Source organism: Haliaeetus leucocephalus, unplaced genomic scaffold (genome assembly GCF_000737465.1).
Source record: "Haliaeetus leucocephalus isolate CR32 unplaced genomic scaffold, Haliaeetus_leucocephalus-4.0 Scaffold212, whole genome shotgun sequence".
NCBI classification, from domain to species: domain Eukaryota; kingdom Metazoa; phylum Chordata; class Aves; order Accipitriformes; family Accipitridae; genus Haliaeetus; species Haliaeetus leucocephalus.
The window spans coordinates 402,999-425,071 of record NW_010972648.1 but is presented as its reverse complement, the minus strand read 5'-3'; the positions used below and the strand labels follow the sequence as shown (position 1 = coordinate 425,071).

Sequence of the window (22,073 nt, the reverse complement as noted above, 5' to 3'; positions counted from 1 at the left end):
GGATGGATTGCTTTCTCCAAGGTGCGGATTACGAAAGGAGGAGCCTATAGAGACTAGGCTGCTTGCCATCTGTTGAAGTAAGAGCATATTTTTAAGCCGGAGGATATTTATTCATATTAAACTGAAGGGTTTTTATTTTGCAGGCACTTGCTTGTAGTTGCTGGTTGTTTCCAGATTTTCATTCAGTGTCTGCACTTCAGATTTTCAGTTTATCCATAGACTTCTGTCATGTCTTTCAAGTGCCTGCATTCACAAATAGAAACCTCACCTTGCTCACATTGAGACTCTCACAGACTCTTCAGGGTGAGACAGAGCAATGGTTTCCAAGCACCGCAAATCTCTATCTGTGTGCCAGTGCCACCCATTGTCATGCGCCTGACCCATAGCTGGATGTGGATTGTACCTGCATGCAGACAGACAGTGTGCATATACATGAATTCATTATACAGATAAGCCTTAACTCTGATGGGCTTGAGTTTTTCTTGATGGATAACATGGAAATAAGTGAAATTGCTTTGTGGTGCATAGCAGGAAGGGGCCATGCAGCAGATTCTTCCACCCTCTGAACACAGGGCAGTGCAGCACAGTTGCCCTGTAGGAGGTCCTAGCAATTACTGCTTTGTAAATGTGGTTTATCCCTACAAAGATACCAGGGCAAACACAGTGTGAATATCATTTCAGTGCTTGCTGACTGAGTCAGGAGAGGTCATTAACACTTAAGATGGGTGAGATTTGGGCAGACAGCTTTTACCGTTAGCCACTCCGGCAGTCTGTTTCTCTGCCTGCTCCTCCTCTTGGTTTGTTTGGCTGTTTGGAAGCACTTGGCAGTATAAACTGACTGGTTGTGTCAGAGCTTCCAGGTATGTTCCTAGAGGCAATGCTTGTGGGAAGAATATTTAGATATGACTGTCCAGGCTGGTAAGGCAAACATTACCTTGGAAAGAGAAAGCGAATGTGAGAAGTACGTGGAAGTGGAAAAATCACCTGCCATTTCTGTTCTGTGGTGCAGTATTCTGTGGCATACATGATGTCTTATCTTCTCTGCAGACGGTAGTAGGGAGTACTGGTTTATCACAGTGCCTAATAACAAATCTCACACAGTGTACAGAGAGCTCCTGATAGAAAATTTCTCCAGTCACTGAATGGCACTGCACTGTCTGGTTTGCTGACATATATCTGTTCTTTGGCTCCAGTTCCTGCCATAATTATCTGCCTAATATCTGGAGAGACAATAAATAACATTTATGCCCTAATCTTGCATAAAAAAACACCCTGTGTCCTGGGTTGTTTTTGCAGAAGAAATAGCTTTCAGAAAGAAGAGGCTATGCATTAAATTCATCCCTCGAGATTCTACAGAGGCAGCGATCTGTGACATCCGAATCCTGGGTAGATCTAAACAAGCCCCTCCTCAGTACACATTCATAGGGTAAGTACCCCTCACTCTAGAAGCTGTTGTCATAAATTCAGTTGTACCAAGGCTAAGCACCCTGTTTTCCTCTAATTACTAAGTAGCAGTTTGCAAGAGCTGAAGCCTGTCATTAGAAGAGTCTACATAACTACAGGTGTTACTGAGTTTGATGTAGGAATTAACTAACCCCTACTGGTCCTCACTAATCAAGGTGTTTGTGAAACACATCAGTGCTTGATACTTGGGCATGTGTGCAGCATTTGCTTGTAGCATTAATGTCTTCTGTGTTGATGACACAGGGAGTTGAACAACATGGGCATTTGGTACCGGATGGGCAGAGTTCCACGCAACCATGAATCTTCACAGCCTGCGACTCCTCCTTCCCAAGTACCATCTTCGACACCAGCTCCTAACCTGCCAAGGTGAGTTTTCTGCTTTCCAGCCCCTTCTGCTTGATGCTGCATGGTGTATTTGTATTGTTACTAACCTTGCCTGGGGGAATCAAGACCAGGGTGCCACATCAGTACAAATGATTGTGGCATGATCTGATAATGAGGGAATGTGTCCTTCTTTCAAGTATTTGCCTACTGGAAGTTCCTTTGACTGTTGTTGTATAAAGACATATAGGTGTCAGAAGAAAGAAGCAGCCTGCAGAGGAAGGGAAACGGCAAACTACACCTTTTCTTCACTTTAAGCTGTGCAGAACGTTGTAGTTTTCAAAAAGTATGCATGGGTCACCCCTGGAGGGTGGGCCAGAACTGTAGCCAAGCTGATTTCCCTCCTTGACCAAAGGGAGGGAGAAGCGTTCATACAGATTTTAATGCATAGGGAGACAAGTTTTGCTCATTCTCCAGAATCAGTCCCCTCATGGTTTGAAGTACTGGCCCTGTTTTTTCCTTTCTTGGACCTGACTACTGTGCTCCAGTCTTGCAGGTGACATTGAGCATGCAGAGCAGACTGCTCATCCTGCAGTGACTGACAGGAGCAGCACTTCTGGGCAGATGCTGGCATAGTGTCTGTCCAGGTTGTTTTCCCTGTGTTATAGACAAAATTTGTGGGTGTGTATAAATGTATGTACTTGTTTGTATACTTGCATATAACAGTAGTACTGTATTGACAGCTTACTTGCTGGATTTCTCTGGACAAAACAAAGTGTTGTTAAGCAACAAACCAACCCAGACAGAGGTTAAACTGAGTGCTTTATATTTCTGGCATTTGCTATGAAAGCACAGCATCCAGTGCAAGATGGGCTCCTACTGACGAGGCACATCAACTGAACTCCGGGCCGGGCTATTGTCAGGGACAGCACATTCTCTATGGGTCCCTTTGGGCTTTTGCTTAATTAAGCAAATGCGTATTTTTGCACTAGGCATTTGGTATACTGCAGATACATTTACAGTATTGCAGTAACTGTTGAGAGCTAGAATTTCAAAGGAGGCAGTGGAGGGGAATTGCAGGGGGATCAGTTTATGTACAAAGGTCATTGTATCATATGGGTGGAAAATACTCATGTCCTTCAAAGTCTTGATATACAGGTCATTTCAGAGAATGATGCTTTTAACCTGCTGTAAACTGTTCCCGAAAAAGCTATCGGGTGTCTTTAAAGCAGGTGTGTACATCTGAGCCTTCACCCATGACCCAGACTTAAATCTGCTGTCTTGCGGTAGCTTTTTGAGCTCTCCAAAGCATTTGGGTGTTTCTTTCACTGAGAGTTTTGCTCAGTTGCCTGCTGTGCCATGGCACGCTGCTTGCTGTCCTGTACTGTCAGGTGTGCTGCAGGCAGAGATGCCGTCTTGCTTCTCAGACAGAGATGGAAGCAAAAGAGATGAAAAGCCAGCAGTCTTCTGGAGATTTCGGCCTGTCCCACTGGGAGCTGATACGTTGTTTTGAAGCTCCACTGGACATAAGCTACATGCTAGCACAGGCCATGCAAGATCAGAGAAAAAGATGTCTTGATTTTAGAGCACAGATCTTCATTTTCTGTCTGCAAGAAATTCCTGCCTGGGCAGATTTCCACAATAAAGAGAAAAAATTATCATAGCAAGAGAATGTCAATGGCGGTCCTTAATCACTAAGTGTGGAAGGGTCACTTTATGGCTGAGCAGGGAAGGCTGCAGAGCAGTGTCAGAGCCATTGGGAACAGGGCCAAAATTAGAGCTCAGAGCATCAGCGACAGTCTGAAAAGAAGTGTTTACAAGGCTTATATATTTTATAACCTCTTGTTGTACAGTTTATGGTTTACAATGGCTGCAAGGAAATTGGATCAGTTTTGTTTTACTTGCCAAATAAAGCAAATGTCAAAATAGTCAATATAAAATGTATTCTAATTTGGCTGAGTTAAAACAGCCAGTATGCAGTGGAATAATTGAATGTTACATTAATGCCTCCTAGTAAAAACCACCTGTCTGTAGCCAGCTCCACTCTCATGCCCTGTGCGTGATTTACAGGTAACTTTTACGCCACCAGCCTGATCATTCAAAGCATCTTTCATGTCTGTTTTTTTACTCTGATTATTTATTATCCAATATATTTTTTAAGAAATAGAAATGTATATAAAGGTGCATCCTGCAAGTATTTCATTATTATGGGGAACACATACTACTTGAAAGCCTTTTCTAATACTTTATCAGCAATGTGGTAAGTTACTCAACACTTAATGTTTGTGGAAGATGGTTGTCACAAGTAACCTCTTATTTTTACGTCACCATAGAGAGATGAGATTACACTGGTAGCCAGTTTGCCATTTTATTCCATATGGATATATCCTGACAGGAACAGCAGTGAGTTATTCTGCTGCTGCTGTGAGTGCTAAGAGAAAACTGGTGAGCAGTGCCAAACAGAGAGCACTGTGGAGATTCTGCCATTAGGCTGGTCAGATATTTAAGCTATTCTCTTCAGTTGCTGGCTAGCATTATAAAATAATTTTAAATCAAGAGGGTATGCTTGGCTGCTTCAGAACAATTGCTAAAACTGGATATAAACTAAACAAGGAAAACATAGCAGTGAGCTTCTGCACAGCAAAACCTTCCTAAATGAAAGGACTTTACACTGTGGGAGATGTTTATTTCTGCACCAGCCATGTTTCCTCTTCTGATCCATGATGTAAGTTCCTGATGGCAGTGGATGGCGGCACATCAGAGTTTTGTCATGTGTCAGAGGTTTGACCTCCACAGCTTGCTGCACGTCAGCAATGCTGCTTCCGTTTCTTGTGTTGCGGGGTTATGGCTCGCAGTCAGAACTGCACAAGGGGAGGCTTTGTTTGATATTCGTGCTGGACTGCATATGTTATTTTTCAGCCATTTCTTCTCCTTGGTGTTTCCTACTGCAGGCATCTGGCTTAATGGTCTCTAACGGCAGCCCTCGCGCATCCCAGTGAGGATGGCGTGCTGTGCTGTGGAGCACAACTGTGCCATTGTGCAAGGCATCAAGCTGCTTTACTGTCTTTTCTCTCCAAATTCTGCGACAGCTTCTTGGCACTAATGGCAGCCTGGAGAAATGCACTTTCAGTTTCCCATCCTAGAAGGCTGCTACTAAAGAACTGCTTTTGTTGACTTGAGTCACCAGTGGGAGTTTAATGTAACTTTCTTGAGTACCTCTGCTCTGTGTTCAACTCTTGCACTCTCTGGTGCTGCATGGTGACATTGCTTTGCGGAACAAGAAGGTAATTGTCCCCCAAAAGAGGTGCTACTAACAGGTGACTCACCTGGCCCTTTGCACACTTTGGCTTCACCTAGCTTGTGGATTGGTGATTGCCAGTGCACGGGATGAGGACTTGGAGAAGAGTACACATCACGAGCACTTGAGCAGTGTCTTGGGGCTCAGCCCCTCCATGCTTCAAGCTCTGTTGGAGTAGGCTAGAGCAGGATTTGTGTGTGATGTTCTCCTCTTTGCAAGTCTAGTTCTAGCCTTTTGGGAGCAAGTCCCTGACTTCTGTGAATGCAGAGAGCCAACCTCAAACCATTTTGCGTTGCGGTTGCCTACGTATTGGCTCCCATCACAGCTGCAGTGCTTTGTGAGCCTGTGTGGCTTCTGTGGTTTTGGAGTACGTTTCATATCCCTTCCCGAGGTGCTGTGGGAGTCTCTACCACCGTCATTCAAACAGCCCTCTCACAATTTGTCAGCTGCAAGCAAGATGTCAGTCAGTGCTGCTGAAGTGTGTTTTACAGTGACAGACATAATTGCACTTAACTTTTTGCGTGGATGTTATCAATCTGTGACGGATACTTTGGGAAATGGAGCACTCTGATTGCAGAAGATGTGTCATAGGCGTTTAATCTTCCTCTCGGAGAGACCGGGATTCAGTCACAACTTTTACTTGTTGATGTCAGGTTTTGAAAATGTAGATTCGTGCTGACCCTGGGAATAGTTCAGTCATTTAGTTTGCAAGGCTGTCATCTGAAAGGTTAATGGCTTACCAGGGAGAAGGAAGATCTTGCTGCAATCCACTTGTATTCGTATCATGCGTTAACGTGGCTGTGCGCTCGGTGTTCAGGTTCAGAAGGGCAGAACCCCTCCAGCTGCCTTCCTGGAATACCTCTGGCATGTCTCCGTGGCTGTCCTAATCGAGAACCACAAAGGGAGGGCAGGGGAGAGGGAAGGCCAGTCCTGGGTCGGGGGTTCAGCCTGAGCTGCAGGTCTCTGTGGGGCTCATGGTCCCTGCTGCCATCCGGGGGGCAGAGCCACGAGTCGGTCGCTCGTGCTGTGGACTCACCAGAAAGGCGCATGGGTGAACAAAACAGTGTTGGCACAAACTAGCCAGATGGAAGGGGCACAGTTTTCTCCTGGTTAGCAAGGTGAAGTGGCTGGGCTGGCCTGAGAGGCCATGGGCACTGAGCGTGGGGTGAGCCAGAGCACCGCAGCCTGCTGCGGTCAGGGGGAGCCGGGCAAAGCCTCCCCAGGCGCAGAGGATCTGTCCAGCTGGGCAGTACGAAATGCCCACCGTGGGCGGCAAGGGACCAGGCTGCTGGTGCTGGAGGTGGGGCCCCACTGGAAGAGACAGAGGGTGCTCCGTCCCGTCCTGGCTGGAGGGGGCTGCAGGTGGGGTGCGAGCCCCTACAGCAGCTCCAGCATGGCCACAGGGCCCCGTGCTGGTCTGTCCCGGGGGAGGTGGCGATCCCTCTGGACTGTGCCTGTGGGGACTCAGCCCCAGTCTAGGAGCCATGCCCGGGGACAGAGCAGCATGTGTACCTCTCCCTGCTGCCTGCCTCCTCCCCAGGGGTCCGGGCTTCTGCAGAGAGGGGCTGCGCATTGTGCCAGACCTGGGGCCCCAGCATACGTCTGCTGCACTTGTAACTCCTGCCTGATCCGCATGGCTAATAAGCTACAGAAACAACTCATTTGTGCTGCAGCTCACACCCCTCGCAGCTGTGGGTCTGCAGTGTGGCTGGCAGCTGTCCCTCCCTGCGTGCCCTCTCAATGGTCTGAGCAGTCGGTCTGTGCCACCAAGTGCTCAGGTCTTGAAATTCTGATCTGGCAGGAGTACTGCACTGGGGAAGTGCTGCTCTGGTTTTGATAAGATGATAACAATTGCCCTAAAACCCCTGAAATAAGAGGGGAATGTGTAAATTTTCCTCCCGTGCTCCTGATTACCTTTTAAATAGTTAAGCTACCCTCCTTAGAAAAGGGAAATGATTTGCTCCTGTTCCTCTGCTCCCAGTGGAGCTTAATGTTAAGGAACCTAAGAATTTCCTTTCTAGGCAGAGAAGTCTGATTTTTCAAATTGATTTATTAATGGTGTTTGAACTTTGTCGTGTAAGCTTGGAAAGTGATCAGTGTGTGGCTTTCTGCTGGAGGCTGATGATGTGCAATAGGTGGCAGCTAATAAAGCAGCACCAACAAGCTGGTGTGGTGGAGACCTGAACTCGGTCTGATGATAAGCCAGTCTTATTCTTGTGCAGTGGGTTAATTGAAGGGAGGTGGGGACCCTTTTACCTTTCCTGTTTTTTAAGATAGCTATTTCTACATAATATTGTTGCTACGTAAAGAAAAAATTAAGACATTTAAATAGATTTTATGGAGAGTCTGTCGAGGAGAAGGTTCCAGGGTTTCAGTGCTTTTGTGCTCTGGGCAGAACAAAGCCAAGACTTCAGAAAGCTGCTGTGGACTAGAGGCAGATACCACTGGTAGCCTGATGGCCACGATGCTTTCACGGGGAGGGTGTGTGTGGGGGGTGGGGTGGGGGTGGTGTTCTACCTTAAAGTTCCTCATCTGAACCAAATGCTACCAAATAAGGAGTACTTTGGGATGGGTTTTTCTGGTTTGACTGGAAACTGCTTTGAGAAATGTTGCCAGTGGGATCTCTGACAGTGATCATTTCTACAAAATGCTTCCTTCTTGATGGAGTTGCATTTTCTAATATGTTTCATCAAAAGAGCTCTGAAATAAAACTACCTTCTGATTTACAACTAATAAAACATATTTGGCTTGAATGCTCAAATCACTTGTATTGTGAAATACAGTACAATATTGCTAGTTCTTAAATTTTGTACCCTACAACAGGCCAAGGATGGTACAAGGGCTGGGTTTACATCACAGTAGCTATGGATAAAAAAACCAATGAAATTGAAACAATAAGTTGAAGCTTGGAGGAAGTGTTTCCATAGACCCTTTCCAGTGGGTATGGTAAGAAGCAAAATTTAAGGATGACCTGTCTGTGATGCGTGTATGCTGTGCAAATCTGAACACGATGGTTGGTTTGAGTGGGTAAAGGGTGCTGGCATACATTTATCCAGAGTCTGTTTCCCATAAGGAATTTGTTATGAAACTGCACTGACCGTATGGCTTGCATCCAACTCAGCTGGATGAAGACGTGCAAAAATTGGTCACAGTCCAGTATGTTTTAGTGGTAGAAAATGATGATTAGGAAAAAATGTTTAAACAATATGAGTGGTTTCCAGGCACAAGAATCCTTTGCAGCAGCTGAGAAAGAGACATTAAATGTAGTTAGAAGAAGTCTGATTGATTTAGCTGATTTTGAGGATGCATTGAAAAATTTGGGGAGTGCTCTGAGTGAAGAGGCTTCGATCTCCTTAGAGTCATTTTTCTTTATAGAGCCCTGTTCCTGGTATAGTAATATTCCTGGAGGCATGTTTTCTTTAGGGTATAGCATAGGGTCATTAAGTACAAACCAAAGGTATTCATTCAAAGAAGCTATATACTCAGTTGTTAAATAAGCCCTGCGGGGGAATTGAGCGTTTTTTCCCTAAAACTTCTGTGTTGTCTGCTATTTAATATGATCTCTGCCACTGTTGATTTGTAATCTGTGCTTTCACCCTGAAGTGCATGTGGTTGTGTTCAGATATTTCCTTCTTTAAATCAATCACTTTCACCATTTTCCAAAACACTTCTTGAGTTTATTGCTTTTAGTAAAGTGTTTGGACTGTCATTATTTATTACTGGCAAAGTGCTGACAACGTGCTCTTCCCAAATGAGTCTTTATGTGGAATATTTGTTTAACAGGTTTTGCAGGGGAGGTGTTGCTGCTCCCCGCCGGCTGGGCTGTGCCTGCAGCACCCCGGTGCTGCGGGGTCTGCCTGGGCGGCAGCCCCCCTCTGCACCCAGCCCGGGCAAGGGGCTTGCTTCAGAGAGATGCTTCTCGTCGGACGTGTGCGCCTGGGCTTTGTTGTGCTGATTAATTTGACAGAATTTAAAATCCTAACCAAGGAAGCTTACACTGTGTGTAATTTATCTTTTTGGAGTATTTCTGCTGTTTGGCAATTTTTCCCTACTGCTTCATTATCTGAAAACTCCTGACTCTGGAGAGTAGCTAGTGAAGGATGTGGAAAGCTGTGCTCTTCCCGCTGCAGCCTCCAGAGACACCGCACTGCTCATCTAAGACAACCACTTCATAAGCACTTCATGCTTACAGTATGAGGTCTTAGTTCTTTGATGCAGTCCTCTGCCTATAACAATTTAATGGGCTACAGCTCAGACTTTCAAGCAGTGTAAATTAAACTTGTTGGGGTTTTTCTATTGTTTGGCAGCTGTTCTATCCTGGTTACTTAAATCCTCTGATCTAAATTAATCCCTGTATAGAGGAAACTGCAGGAGCTTCATTCTGCATTAAGCCTTACATTTTGGTTTGCTGGTCTGCAGTAGATCATGCTCCCTTGTTAGCATCATCGGGGTTTGTTCCGTTCAGCTGGTGATTGCTTTAGTTTTGACAGAATAGCGCAACAGCATTTTCCCCTCTCTTCGAGGCGTGGTTGTTTTGGGAGGGGGATACGTAGAGGCATGCTGTACGTAGTGCATTCATTACGCATGCTGCAGACAGACATTTTTCCCTTTCTGCAGCTGGGAAAATTAAATGGGTAAATCTAAAAGTGGAAAGAATCACTCACTCCCTTTTTCATTCTCTCATGCATTTGGGCTTTTATAAAATCTGAATCTGGCACCGCCAGCTCTCATTGATTTTTGGGAAACAGGATATTTTAGTAGCTTGGAATGAGATGAAATGCTTGCAAAGCCCATATGTTGCTTGTTTTAGGGAAAGGGTCAGGAAGGTTTTAGAAAGTATTTAAATATTTGGTTTACACGATTAGAATAGATTGTCTGGAATGAAGTCCATTACCCGAGGTGATTCTTGCCTCACAGTTTTGTTTTTCATTGCAGTTCTTTGGAGTATGAGGTAGGTGTTCTGGCATCGCAATGCCTGAGCACAGTAAAAGTTAAGGACTGTGAATAAATACTGTAGATGGGATTCTGGACACCACTGGAGCCATAGATATCTGCTATGGCATTGTCTGTAAGCTGCAGTTTGGAAAATGCATTCTGGTAGAGTGAGCAGTTGCTGAGAGATCCTCTGATGTCTGTCAGTGAAACTCCAGCAGCTCATTTCTTAGAAATGGGCTTTTTCCTCCCTCCATAGGCAAAGCTTTCAAGTTGGATTACGTTTCTTGAGAGCTACAGCCTGATATTAACTTCTTGTAGGTGTGTTTTCAGCCTTCTACAGCTTGGAATTTAATTGTTCTGTCCTCAGTTTTTCATGAAGCAGGATCTTTGCATAATCCACTGATTATGGAAGATACAATTCTTTTTATTTGAAGGTATTCCTATGAGACTGCAGTTTTTGCGGCACTGTTCTTAAGTTCATTTAAAATAAATTGCAGTCATGACAGTGGTACATCAAAGAACAGGACAATTCCAGTCTGCAGCATGCAGTATGGTTTCTAATATACTTGATAACATGGGGCAGTTCTTAAAGTTTTGCCTGATTTCTCTACCACACTTATCCAATCCAGTTGGAAAGCAAAAACTTACAGTTGTTCTTTTGCTGTGCGTTGTTGATATTTTTATATGAATTATGAAGCATCCTTTGATATCTGGCATTTCCCTTATGATCCTCTGTTACTTTTTATGAGTACTTGCCCCCTAACTTCAAAAGCAGTTCATCACCTTCCTGCAGACAGTTATTAATAACTGATTTGGAACTGTCAGGCATTCCTGGGCCTGTTTTATGCAAGTTTCTCTCCAAAAACATTCAAAAAATGGCCATAATGTGTGCAGACCTCAAACCGCCTTTGCTAGCATGCGAAGGATCTCTCTCATCACGTGCTGCTTCTGTTGCTGTTGTATGTAGACTTGTTCCATAGATTTAATGACCAAAAGAAAAAACTTAAGAGAGTAATGAAATCTACCCTGTCCTCAACTGTGGCGTTGCAGTTGTTTCACCCTAAATTGCCTGGAAATTAGCGTATGCTGGGGAAGAATATTTTTTGCGTTTAAGCCGTGCTGGAACGGTGTGGTTTTGACTTCAGTGTTGGAGAGAGCGGGCTGGAGCCCCAGTGGCTGGCCTTGCTGGGGCAGGCATCTGTCCGTCCTTCCTGGCAGCACCAAATCCGCCTTGTTGCTTTCATTTGGTGGGGAGGAGGAAAGCTACTTTTTGTGACAGTTCAAAAGGAAAATAATTGGCATGGGGATAGTTAATGTGAGTTGCCATTCCTTAACATTAGAGATTCCACTAAAGTACTAATAATTACTGTTAATATCTTTCAGTGGAAACTTTCAGAGTAAACGAGCACTGGTTGAAGCAGTATTTAACGGCATGCTGCTGGCATGATAAGAATGCAAATAAGCGTTATTAGCCTAATGATTTTGCTGTCACCATGGCTGTGCAGCAGTAGTGTTGTGAATATGTCATGCAGTACCCGTGAATTTGGAAAGTGTGTCAAAACACAACTTCAATTAGTTTGCTCTAATTATGGCTCTAGAGAGTTCATAACTATATCACTCCTCATTAAAAGAGATTTTCTTATATGGATTAATACAGCACATAAAGGGATGTTTGAGCGATCTGAGGCAGAGCTGTGCACAGGGAGGATGCCCATGATGTGGTGGGAGGTGCAGTGGGTCCGAAGCAGCGCCGGTCTGTCCCTGTCCCATGAGCTCCCGGTGCAGGGCAGGGACTGGGAAACCTCCCGTGCGGGGTGGGCAGGACAGGGTGGCTGCACCAGGTCAGCTGGTGGGCAGCAGCTTCGGTATCCCTCAGCACATGAACCTGGCAGATAATTCTGGACAGGCTCTTCAGTTTAAAACAAACAAACAAACAAAACCAAGCCACCAACAAAACAAAACACAGAAGCCCTAGTAGGAACACACTTAATGCTAAAATAGAGATCTAGCCTGAAAGCTTTGCTCTGATAAAGGTCGAAGAGCGTCGGTAGTCAGAAGCCTGTGTCAGTCTGGCATCTCTGAAGGAGCCCTGCAGGATGCCAAATGTCTGTGTACCTTTCCCAGGGTATTTGTCATGTCTTTTAAGTACTGTCTTTCTGTATTGCCTAAGCATGTTCTTGCTTTGCAGAATGGGGAAAAGATTCTTGTGCTCACAGGTGAGCAGTTGGTGAAGGGTTAAAGTAGTAATTGTTTAAATCTTTTAGGCTTTCCTCCCAGTTCTGTGATAATTTGATGAAGAACTTCACCCTAATTAAATATTCAAATTAGGAATAAGTGTCAATATGGCTTCCCATTGCCTGGAATGATGATTAATTGTATTCAAAACTCTAGTGGCCGCTGTAATCTAAACCAAACCGTTGTTCTTGATTATTTCTGCAACACATTTACCATGTTTTTGTTTTAAAATTTAAACTAGTAATTGATTTGCCATATGCCACAGAGCTGCACATATTTTCACGATATGTGTTTAGGAACTTGGGGACTTTGTAATTGGGATTTTCTTGCTTTTCAATGGCAGCCTTTTTTTTTTTTTTTTTTTTTTTTGTCTTCTACAATGCAAAATGATTTGGCTTTCACAACGCATAAGGAAAATGCATTATGCAATCAACTTAGTAGGTATAAGTTATATTGATCCTGGCCAAAGTTTGCATTAACTTATAATAAATTAGACCTTGTTTCCCATTTTTCCCTACAATGTCATGCTTTTAAAAAAGGGAAGGGGGAAGGGGAGAGCTGATCTCGTTCTAGCAGTTACTGCTCTCCGTCTTGTGGTTTTGCAGCTAAATGTTGTCCTTGGAGAGATGTGGTTCTCCACGGTGCAGCTTGGTGGGAGTGATGAAATGCCTGTTTGTCCTACCTCAGAGATGGAAAGTGGCCATGGGGGGGTGCAGGCCATCATTTCCAAACGCCCTCGTTACAGCCCACATTCAGGCCCCCCCGGTGCTGGCAGGCCAGCGTGGGCAGCGGCTGAACTGGCGCTTTCAGCCGACGAGCCCCACGAGCGGTTGCAGGAGCGCCTGCCCACTGAGAGCAGGTCTGAAGGTGTGCACCCTCGCACGTAGCCTTTGTAGTTCCCCTGCCATGACAGAATACCTCCGTGTGTCTTTTAACATTGATATGTCTGAAATGGAGAGCAAAGAGGATACCCTGCAGAGTTAGGTAGCAAGATCTGTATACGTCATCTTCTGCTGCCATGTTCATCCGTGTGTGGTCAGAGTCCCTCGGACGGCAAGTGATTCATTTTAATTACACGCGTGGAACATGCGCACCGCTTCAGCATATGGCGCTCGTGAAACCTGGTGCTTGCGTGAGCTGCCAGGCACACTGGTAGCGGCTAGGGACTTGGTTCAGAAAGTCTTCTGCAAACTAAGGATTCAGAGCTTTAGTGGAAGGCTGCTGCATGTGTTCGTGGAGCTGACAGCTCCTTCGTGGTGCTTACATAGTGCCCGCTATGAGCCAGCTGTGGGACTGTCTCTGCAGTTCTCTGGCTGAAGGGATGCTTATCACCTCCCTTGCAGCCTGCAGTGGTCCAGCTGGCTTGGTGGTGGATTGTGGAAAAGGGCTGTCCAGAGGGAAGAGGGTCCAGCCTCTCCTGCAGCAGAAGCTGGTAGAAATTTTTAAAATACTCTGCTCAGAAATGGGCCTTTTAAGTAGGTTTGCTTTGTTTACTTGCAAAATAATTCCTGCTGTTTTGTTTGGGGTGAAGAAAGCGGCCCTCCATACAAGCAAGAGAAATTCAAAAGTCTTTCTGTTAGCTGTTTTGGTGCCTCTGAAAGTATTTTTGGATACTGCTGTTAAAAAACAAATGAAAAGCGTGTAATGCCTACAGGCAGTGGTCTTCTGTTTTAAAGTGTGTTCATGACAAACCTGCCTCTGCTCACAGAGAGTCTCATATGGATTGCGTTTTAAACGGCAAACTGTTAGCCAAATTCGAAAATATTTTCACACCATCTTTTTTTGGTTAGAAATAGCTTTGGGAAGCACAAGCAAACTCAAACTGATGTTTGCTTTTTCTTATTTTATCCATGCTGTTCACCGTCAGCTGCATCAAGGGCTAAAAATACATAGTTCTTCACAAAATGTGTCCTGTTTTTAAAGGCAGATAATTTCCAGATGATTTGCTCAACAGATAAAACCTGCTAGCTAAGAATGTGGATTTGATGCTCTGCTGGAGAATACACAGGGCTCTTTCTTGCAGATAGGGTGTTTGTGAAAGGACACAAAGGCCGCCTTGTTTTTCTGGCAGAAGGGCGATGCCAAGGGTCTTGCCGTGTCCAGTAGCTCTTGCTTGTCTGAAATGGTAGCTGCTGCTTCTGCCTTATGCTACACTAAGGCTCTCTATCAAGAGGGAGCATCTTCATTATGTATGGCAATGCAGTCCAGAAGATTAATGATAACATTTTATAAAAATTCACACAGACCTGGGATCAGCATTAGAAAAATACAGATTTGAATTAAAAGGGAAAAGCCCGTATCTCTCATCAAAGCATAGAAATCTGTGGGCTATCAATAACGGTTACTAGCAAAAAGTCTTTTCTCATGGCAGACTTCTTAGTGGAGCTCCGTGGCTGGCCAGGCAGCTGCACTGGCTGGACTGGGGGTGCAGCGTGACGGCAGAGGCAGAGCCGTGTCCACCATGGTGAGCAGCCTTGCTTGTGCTCTCGCAAGCCTCAGCGCTCCCATGCCCAGGCAGCTTTCCTGGGCTGTGTCCCACTGGGCAGGGGGAGCTGGTGCTGGCTGTTTGCGCCCTGCCCGAAGGGCTGTCGGGCCCGTCCTTAGTGCCAGAGGCTGGTGCAGAGCAGCTCCAGGCTCCGGCAGCTTCATGTGCAGCCCCCTCTCCAGCCCTAGGGCTTGACGAGAGCAGGGCTTGCTGGGTGTCGCATCCTGCCCTCCCACACCACATGTTCCTGGGAAGGTCACCCACCTCGTCTTCTAGCCTGTGTCCAGGCTTGCTGTGTGCTGGGTTTTCCTTTTAATAAGCTCTGAGCCGCTGAAAATAGTTTCAACTTCACTTCCATGAGCTCTGTTTTTTCCTATTTATAGGAAGGTTTAATGGAAGCTGTAAAAATATCTCTGCTGCAGGAATGCTGGGCAGAGCGTTGTTGGGAGGGAGGGCGTCACGCACTGCTGCGGCTAGAGGTGACGAGTGAAGTTTGGCTTCCCTTTTCTCAGGGGCTGGTGTAGTGGAGCTCAGCGTGTGCATCACCCCCTGCCTCAGGGAGCATGGGAGCGTGCAGCAGGCTCTGGGTAGGTTTGGAGCAGGCCTTAGTCATCAAGAGAGCTTCAAAGATCTTATTTATGAATATACTCAGAAGTTTTTGGCATGGATAAATCCAAAGCACTTGCTGTTAGCTCTTTTGCCTTGAAGGAAACGCAGTTGAGTCCTGCAGGGTGTTCAGGCACGCTCTTGATACCTTATATTGAGACTTGCATTTGCAGAGGGGGAACCACGCTTGCCAGCCACCGCGCAGGCTGTCCCTCGGTGCTGGCTTGCGAGGAGCTACCGTGTCCTGCCAGAGGGTGGATGGCTGCCTCTGTAGCACTTTGGTTGTTGGCCGAGTCCGGTGTTCAGCAGGGTGGTGGAAGCTTGTGCCAGGGCATAGACAGTCTTGCTCACAGCTGGACTGAGGAGCAGGTAAAGCAGCTGAACCACCCTTGTTGTAATGGCTGAATTGCCACCTCGGTCTCCTCCTGGTATTTGGGGCCCACTCTGGCTTTTACAAGCAGTGTCAAAATTGGTGTTTGCTGCTTACCCTGACTGGAATCATCTGGCAAGAGCAAGGCTGACAGCAGCAGTATCTTCTGCTCTGTAGTAACGTCATCTCTGTTTCCCATCTCTCTTCCTATAGGCATATCTCGCTGACACTCCCTGCCAGCTTTCGAGGGAAAAGTCACAGCACTCGCCTGGACTTGGAGCACCAGCACTCAAATTTGTATGCCATATCAGGTAAGCCGGCGCACGTAAATATCAGGTGTTACTGGCGGCAAATGTTACTGATCACTGGGGAGATCGCGGCCCTCGGGGAGGGATGCTGCTGCCTGCAGATGTGCTAGATGAGAGCTCTGATGGAAAGCAACTCTGACACAAACTTTGCTCCTCATCTTTTTCATGATCTTCACAGGTGAGTCATAAGAGACGACATCTCTGCCCGTTTCACAGGAAGCTTTGTCCTGCCTAGCTAGCAAGGATGAGTTTTGTACACGCTGTTCTTTGCTGTACTCAACATACACATTAAAAAAAGATGAGATCTTTACCCTTTCCCATTTCTATATTCTGAATACTGGCATTGCATAGATTTCTTTCTGCAGTATTAGGGCAAACTTGAAATAAGATATTAGGATATGAGGGGGTTCTGCATTATTTTCAAGAAGCGTGCCCTTGTACATGCACGCTTGATCTCTCTAGCTGCAGCTTTCTCTGTTCACTATTCCAGGCTAGTATACAAATGCTAGAGTTAGTGATAGTTTCCAGATGTCAATGTGGAGAAAACTTGCCAATGAATAATTTAGCTGGTTTTTATTTTTAACTAGTACTAGTCTGCAGGGAAAATGTGTATTTAAATAGAGTGGTGAGGATCAAGCCCGTTCCTTCACCCATGCGGATACAGGTACTTGTTACTGTGCTTCAGGATCACACAGTGGGTTCGGTTTGAAGCTGGGGTCCCTGTGAGCTGTCCCTGACAGCTCTGCTCCTCTGGAGGAAGTCCTGCCTTTAAGTGGTTGCTGTCCTGAAGGAGGAGTGGGCTAAAAAGGAACGTAACTGGATTCTTGGGGCCCGGGAGGAAATGCCTCTGGGAGTGAGAGGCAGGGATGCTTTACAGAGTTGTACCTCATCGAGTCTGTCACTCTTGGATGTGCTGAGAGCTGTGTGGCCTGGAAGCTATTCATGAACCACAGCAACAGGACTTTTGATTCTGCAAACTAAAGAAAAATGTTAGGTGCAGCTGTGGCACAACAGTGCATTTCACCTGCCTCTTCCCTTATGGGGCTAGCTCATATTCTGTGCTTCAGCTGAGTAGTTCTGGCGTTCAAGAGAGTTTTCCTTAGAATTATTTTTTTTGGAGTAATATTACGCCTGAACAAATATTGTGATAAGCATGGTAGAATCACACTTAGCCACAGTTTGCTTTTTGTTATGTCATTTTTGCAAGAGGAGAAAAATACTGGCTTTAAACTTGACTGTCAAAACCTAATGAAAGTCCCTTCAACTGGCTGAAGGAGATTTTCAGGACAGTTTGGAAACCCAGCAAAAGCAGCAGTGGATTCAGTGGGCTGTACAATAGGTAGTGCTTGTGCATAATCAGGGAAGAGAAGATGGCAAAAATGTGCCATTTACAGGTTCTTGCTATTAATAGTGAGTGACAATTCTAACATGGGAACATGGCATTAATTCATGTACCATAATCAAAGGGTTATTTAAAAGGTAATCTCTGACTGAAACTGCAGCTTCAGGTTCCTAAATAGATGGAATATAACAATTGCATAATTCTTGTCAGTACTCGTTTTTCTTGTTACTCTCCTGCTCTAATAGACTTAGAAACGTAAGGGAAGGTGTGTTCTTGTGTTCACATGAGAAACAGTCCTACATGGAGGATGGAAAGCTGTGCTTCCTCTCCTGAGAAAGCATCAAATGCACAAACAGCGAGGCAGCACGTCTGCATGAATGTTACTGAGAGCGACCCTGCTCTAGGACTTCCCATGGACTGCCTCTGCTTGCAGTGCAACCTGGAAAGATGACCTATTTTGTAAAGAACCTGAATACCAGATAATTATAGGCAAAGCACAAAACAGGTCTGCAAAACTGGGCATGGCATTAGTCCTTCACGTTTGCATGAGCACATTTCAGTCAAAGTATATAATTCTCTCCTCCCCCCCCCCACCAACTACACATTCTCCTCCAGACACGTTGTTATACAAGTTGTTGTGCATACATGTGCTGTAATGGCTATTGCAGCTGTGAATCGTTTCTGAAGCAAGGGTCTTGTCATATGAAACATCCTGTGCATTGGCAGGGATCTTCATGCATAACTCCTGACCACTGCTGCCTTTTCAGCAGCTGTGATGAGGTGCTGTGACAATTCCCTTTGCGTGTTTAAACATTGCCGAGGTAGATTAGCCCCCAGATGCACTGTGGAAACCATTCTGAAGTTTCCTGTTACGTCGGTGTAGTTTGCAGCCAGTCCGTTTTATCTGTGCTGCAATGCGAGTGCCTCGCTGCAGTGCCATGGCAACGGGAAATTTATTAACGCGCTTCCACCATCGTCCCTAATTGCTCTGCCGGGATGTGGTTTGCCGCGGTGGGGTCCTGGCTGCAGCGTGCTGCGGGGCCTGCGGCGCCAGGAGAGATGTGGGCACGCGGAAGACGTGCGGGCCGTGGCGGTGAGCGGCTGGCGTGGCCGGTGACACGGTGACCTGGGGCTCTGGCAGGTGCAGGCGTCCTCTCCAGTCCTGCTGGGGCGGCCGCGCTTGTGGACAAGCCTGCGGGCTCCCTCTCTTGGCTCTCAGCAAAATGGAAGGTTTCCTGGTGCTGGTGCAGGGAAACAAAAGCTGTTATGAACAGTCTCTTATCTTGCAATTTTGGTATTGCTTCAGTCTGAGTTCTTGTGGTGGTGACAGGATGGGGTATTTAGGAAGGGAGGGCTGTACAGGAGGGTGAAATTAAGAGTCGCAGCATGGTCTCGGTTCTCTGTCTGTAGGCACCCAACATTTTCTCAGTAGTCAATGAAAACAACACTTCTAACTGGGGCTTAGCCTGTTTATGAAAGGTGAAATGAATTTTGGCTGTCGAGCCTACTCTGTATCCCAAAATACATTTTGGCAGAAATTGCCATATCCCTACTGGAACTGTCATGTTACTCCTTGGGGTATGTAATGCAATTATTATCACAAAGCTGGAGTCAAGGAAAAAATGGTCCTGAAAGTAGTAATTACAGTTTTTAACCAGCCTTTTGTTGTTTCCAGTCTTGGCAATGAAATACTGAGTGACCAGAAAGTTAAGGAGACTCCTCTTTGCACAGTAAACTAATGATCAGTCTTTGACAGGGTGCATATAGGAAACTATTGCCCAGACCTCGCAGCAGGAGCCTGCCACGTGTCACTGCAGCGCAGCACTACTGTCTGTGCTCATGCTTGCACTGCTGGCATCATCTTCCACGCCTGGCAGACTCCGTGGTCCCACCCTGTGCCATGTGCCTGAGACCAAAAGGCAGAATTACTTCGAAGTTGATCTGCAAAAGGTCTCTGGGTGCTGCTGGGAGCGTGGTGCTGAGGAGCTGACAGGTTTAATATGCATGTTCGAACGGGCAGCTGCTGGAAGAAGAATGCCTTGCTCCAGACAGACCTGTCGACAGACACTGCTCAGTATTTCACAGCGTAGTCTTTCTTCATGGCCTTCAGCTTAATTAAGATGTTGTTGTGACTACATACTGCCTTCATTTCAGACTTCAGCATCTTCTGGCTGCATATTGCTTTGGCTTATCAGAGCCACAAGGACAGTGAGGGAGAGAGGGAGCCCTCTCAGTCAGCCACAGATAATAACATACAGGGAAAATTCCTGAATGAAGTGAAAAATTATTTATAATAATGGTACTCAAATAGAAGGCAAATAAGTCACTCTAAGGGTATATAAATTTTTATGATAGTGTATAAACAGCCATAGCTTGCCTTGTCTGCCATCTATCCCTGCAGAGAATGAGGGCAACATCTAGCATAAAGAAAAATATAATAAGAAAACGAAGAAATGAATGGGAAGAGCTGGAGGATTGATCACTTGGTGTATTTGTATATCCTGATGTAAAAGGTGCTGCTGACAGGTGGCCAGGTTTCTTCTGTATAAAACCATGTGTGTGCTGTCAGGGCGGTGTGAGCAGCCTTGTTTCGATTGATGAATTGCCTGCTTTCTTGATTAAACCTTCCGTCACTTAAGAAACAAAAAGCCTGTGTTTGGATGGCAGAGTGGGACATGTCAAAAAAATCTGTCTGCTTTACCTTTGTGCAGATGTTGGGCACAGACTGTAACATGTATTATTAAAATGAATGTGGCATTTACTGTGCATTATTTCTTCCCTGGGAGAAAGGACCTGTAAATTATATGCTAATAATAAGCTTTAACCCTTTCAGAAACAAACAGATTTAGGAGTGCAAATATTCTTGCAGGCCTCACTAATTGGATGGGCTCTAATACCACTGTAGCTCGCTCTGAAGTTAATATTCAGAGCAGTATGCTGATGCCTCTTGGGGATCTTGCCTCCCATAAGTTTTCTGCTGTGCTAAGTGCCACTGAAACGTAAACCTTCCGAATTACAAAATCTTCCATTGAAAGCCCCCTTCAGATTCTGATTACAGGCGAAAGCTGTCTCCTGCCTGGGGATGAGGCCAGCCGCGGAGAGGTTGCACAGCCAGCCATGCATGACCTCCTCTGCAGGGGGGACAGCGCTCTGCCGTGGAAGCTGGCGGAGCCTCCTGCACTCGCACCAGCTCTAACCTTTGATTTCACTTTCAGAATCGCTTCAACCTGCCAGTTTGAGACGTACTCAACCGACTCGTCTCAGGAAAAGGATTAGGGATGGAAAAAAGGTTTAACACACCTTGCAGAGCACATGGCAGGATGTTGCGTTTGGAAACTAGTGACTGAGTTTGCAAAATGAGATTTTTACAGTCTCAGCTGTGGTTTCTGGGAACCCACAAACTGGTCCAAACCGTGTGCTTCCCCATAGTGTGGGTTTTCTCTGCTAAAGTCAGGTGGGCAAAGCCATCGCTCGCTTTGGTGTGTGACCCTGTACGTTGCTGAGCAGGGTTGTCGTTTTTTGCCCTGAAATTTTACTGTAGCCATCTTCGGCATCATGTTGCAGATAGATGTGTTTGTCGGTTGTAGCATACAAATTTATGTAATTTGAATATAGAACAGTCAATACTTGAACCTTCTCTTGACCTGTTCTGAGACTGTCAAGGCAGAAATCGCATTGCATGGAGTCTATCAGATACTTCTGCACAGCCCCATCACAATGTGTGCACAAAGTAATTCAGGCTTCTTTGTACCAATTTTGTGCATGAAACAAGTGTATGAGCTTCCAGATACTGCTACAGCTGTCATCTTCTAGCCAGAAACCTGACTTCGGTTGTATAAACCTATCTCAAAGGATTTTGTTCTAGCAGAAAACTGGAGATAAGATGACCAGAATTACCCTTGGATAGGACTGAGTTTCATTTTTTGAACACTTAAATACAGAAACTGTGCTGAAAAAGCAACAGAACAAAAGCAGAACATACTTTGATGTATGTTTGTTGATAGTATTTGCAAATAATACTTGCCAGCTGTCAGCCCAAAACAATTAAAACGTTTGTGCAAGTACTTAAAGAAATAGTTGGTTAGCTTGACATACTGATATGCCATCCATAAGTTCGATACCTCAAGTTGTGTTAATCCATAGAAATAAAACAGGATCCAGAACCACATGTTATTTGTACTGTATAAAAGTTAACCAAATAGTTTTTTACAATATGCTCAAGGATCTCATACCATTTGAAGAGTTCTCACTTCAGTTACAGATCCTGCAGAAGGTGCCTGTGGAGGAGCAGTCAGGGCTCTGCGCAGAGCCTGTATTACAGCTGCACCTGCCAGAGTTCCTGGCCCTGAGCCGGGACAGCAGAGCTCGTCACCCCGTGCCTGTCGCCAGAGCCTGTGCCTGAAGCGTTGGTGCTGTCTGCCCGCAGCACTGCACGCTGCTCCTGCGTGGAGCTGTATGCCGTTCAAACACCGCTTCTCGTTTTCTTAAATCCTTTCTTTACATTCAGACTATCCATGGTTATGGCTGCTGTTTTCTGAAAATGCCAGCATTCTTCAGTTTTGCTGATACTGAACTGAAAGTGAAGGTTTTCATTTTCTTTCAAAGGAAAAGTGCTGTGTCCTCTGGGTTGGAGCTTAGATGTCACATCCCGAAATATGTCACAGGCTTTATCTACTGATAAAGCAACATTTGTGATTGTGAACAAGGCT

At 45.6% G+C, this 22,073-nt stretch overlaps 1 protein-coding gene across 3 annotated transcripts in view; it reads left to right on the top strand.

The window, feature by feature from the left end:
- The window catches only part of MVB12B (multivesicular body subunit 12B), a 63,293-nt gene that overhangs the window by 13,519 nt on the left and 27,701 nt on the right, over positions 1–22,073 (top strand). For all 3 annotated transcript variants that reach the window (XR_774283.1, XM_010566471.1, XM_010566469.1), the window contains exons 5-7: positions 1,297–1,426; positions 1,708–1,830; positions 15,928–16,025. Coding sequence is in view for 2 of the 3 variants with exons in the window: in XM_010566471.1 (XP_010564773.1) it covers positions 1,297–1,426; positions 1,708–1,830; positions 15,928–16,025 (351 nt within the window). In the remaining variant the exon portion in view is untranslated. The remainder of the gene's footprint in view (positions 1–1,296; positions 1,427–1,707; positions 1,831–15,927; positions 16,026–22,073) is intronic.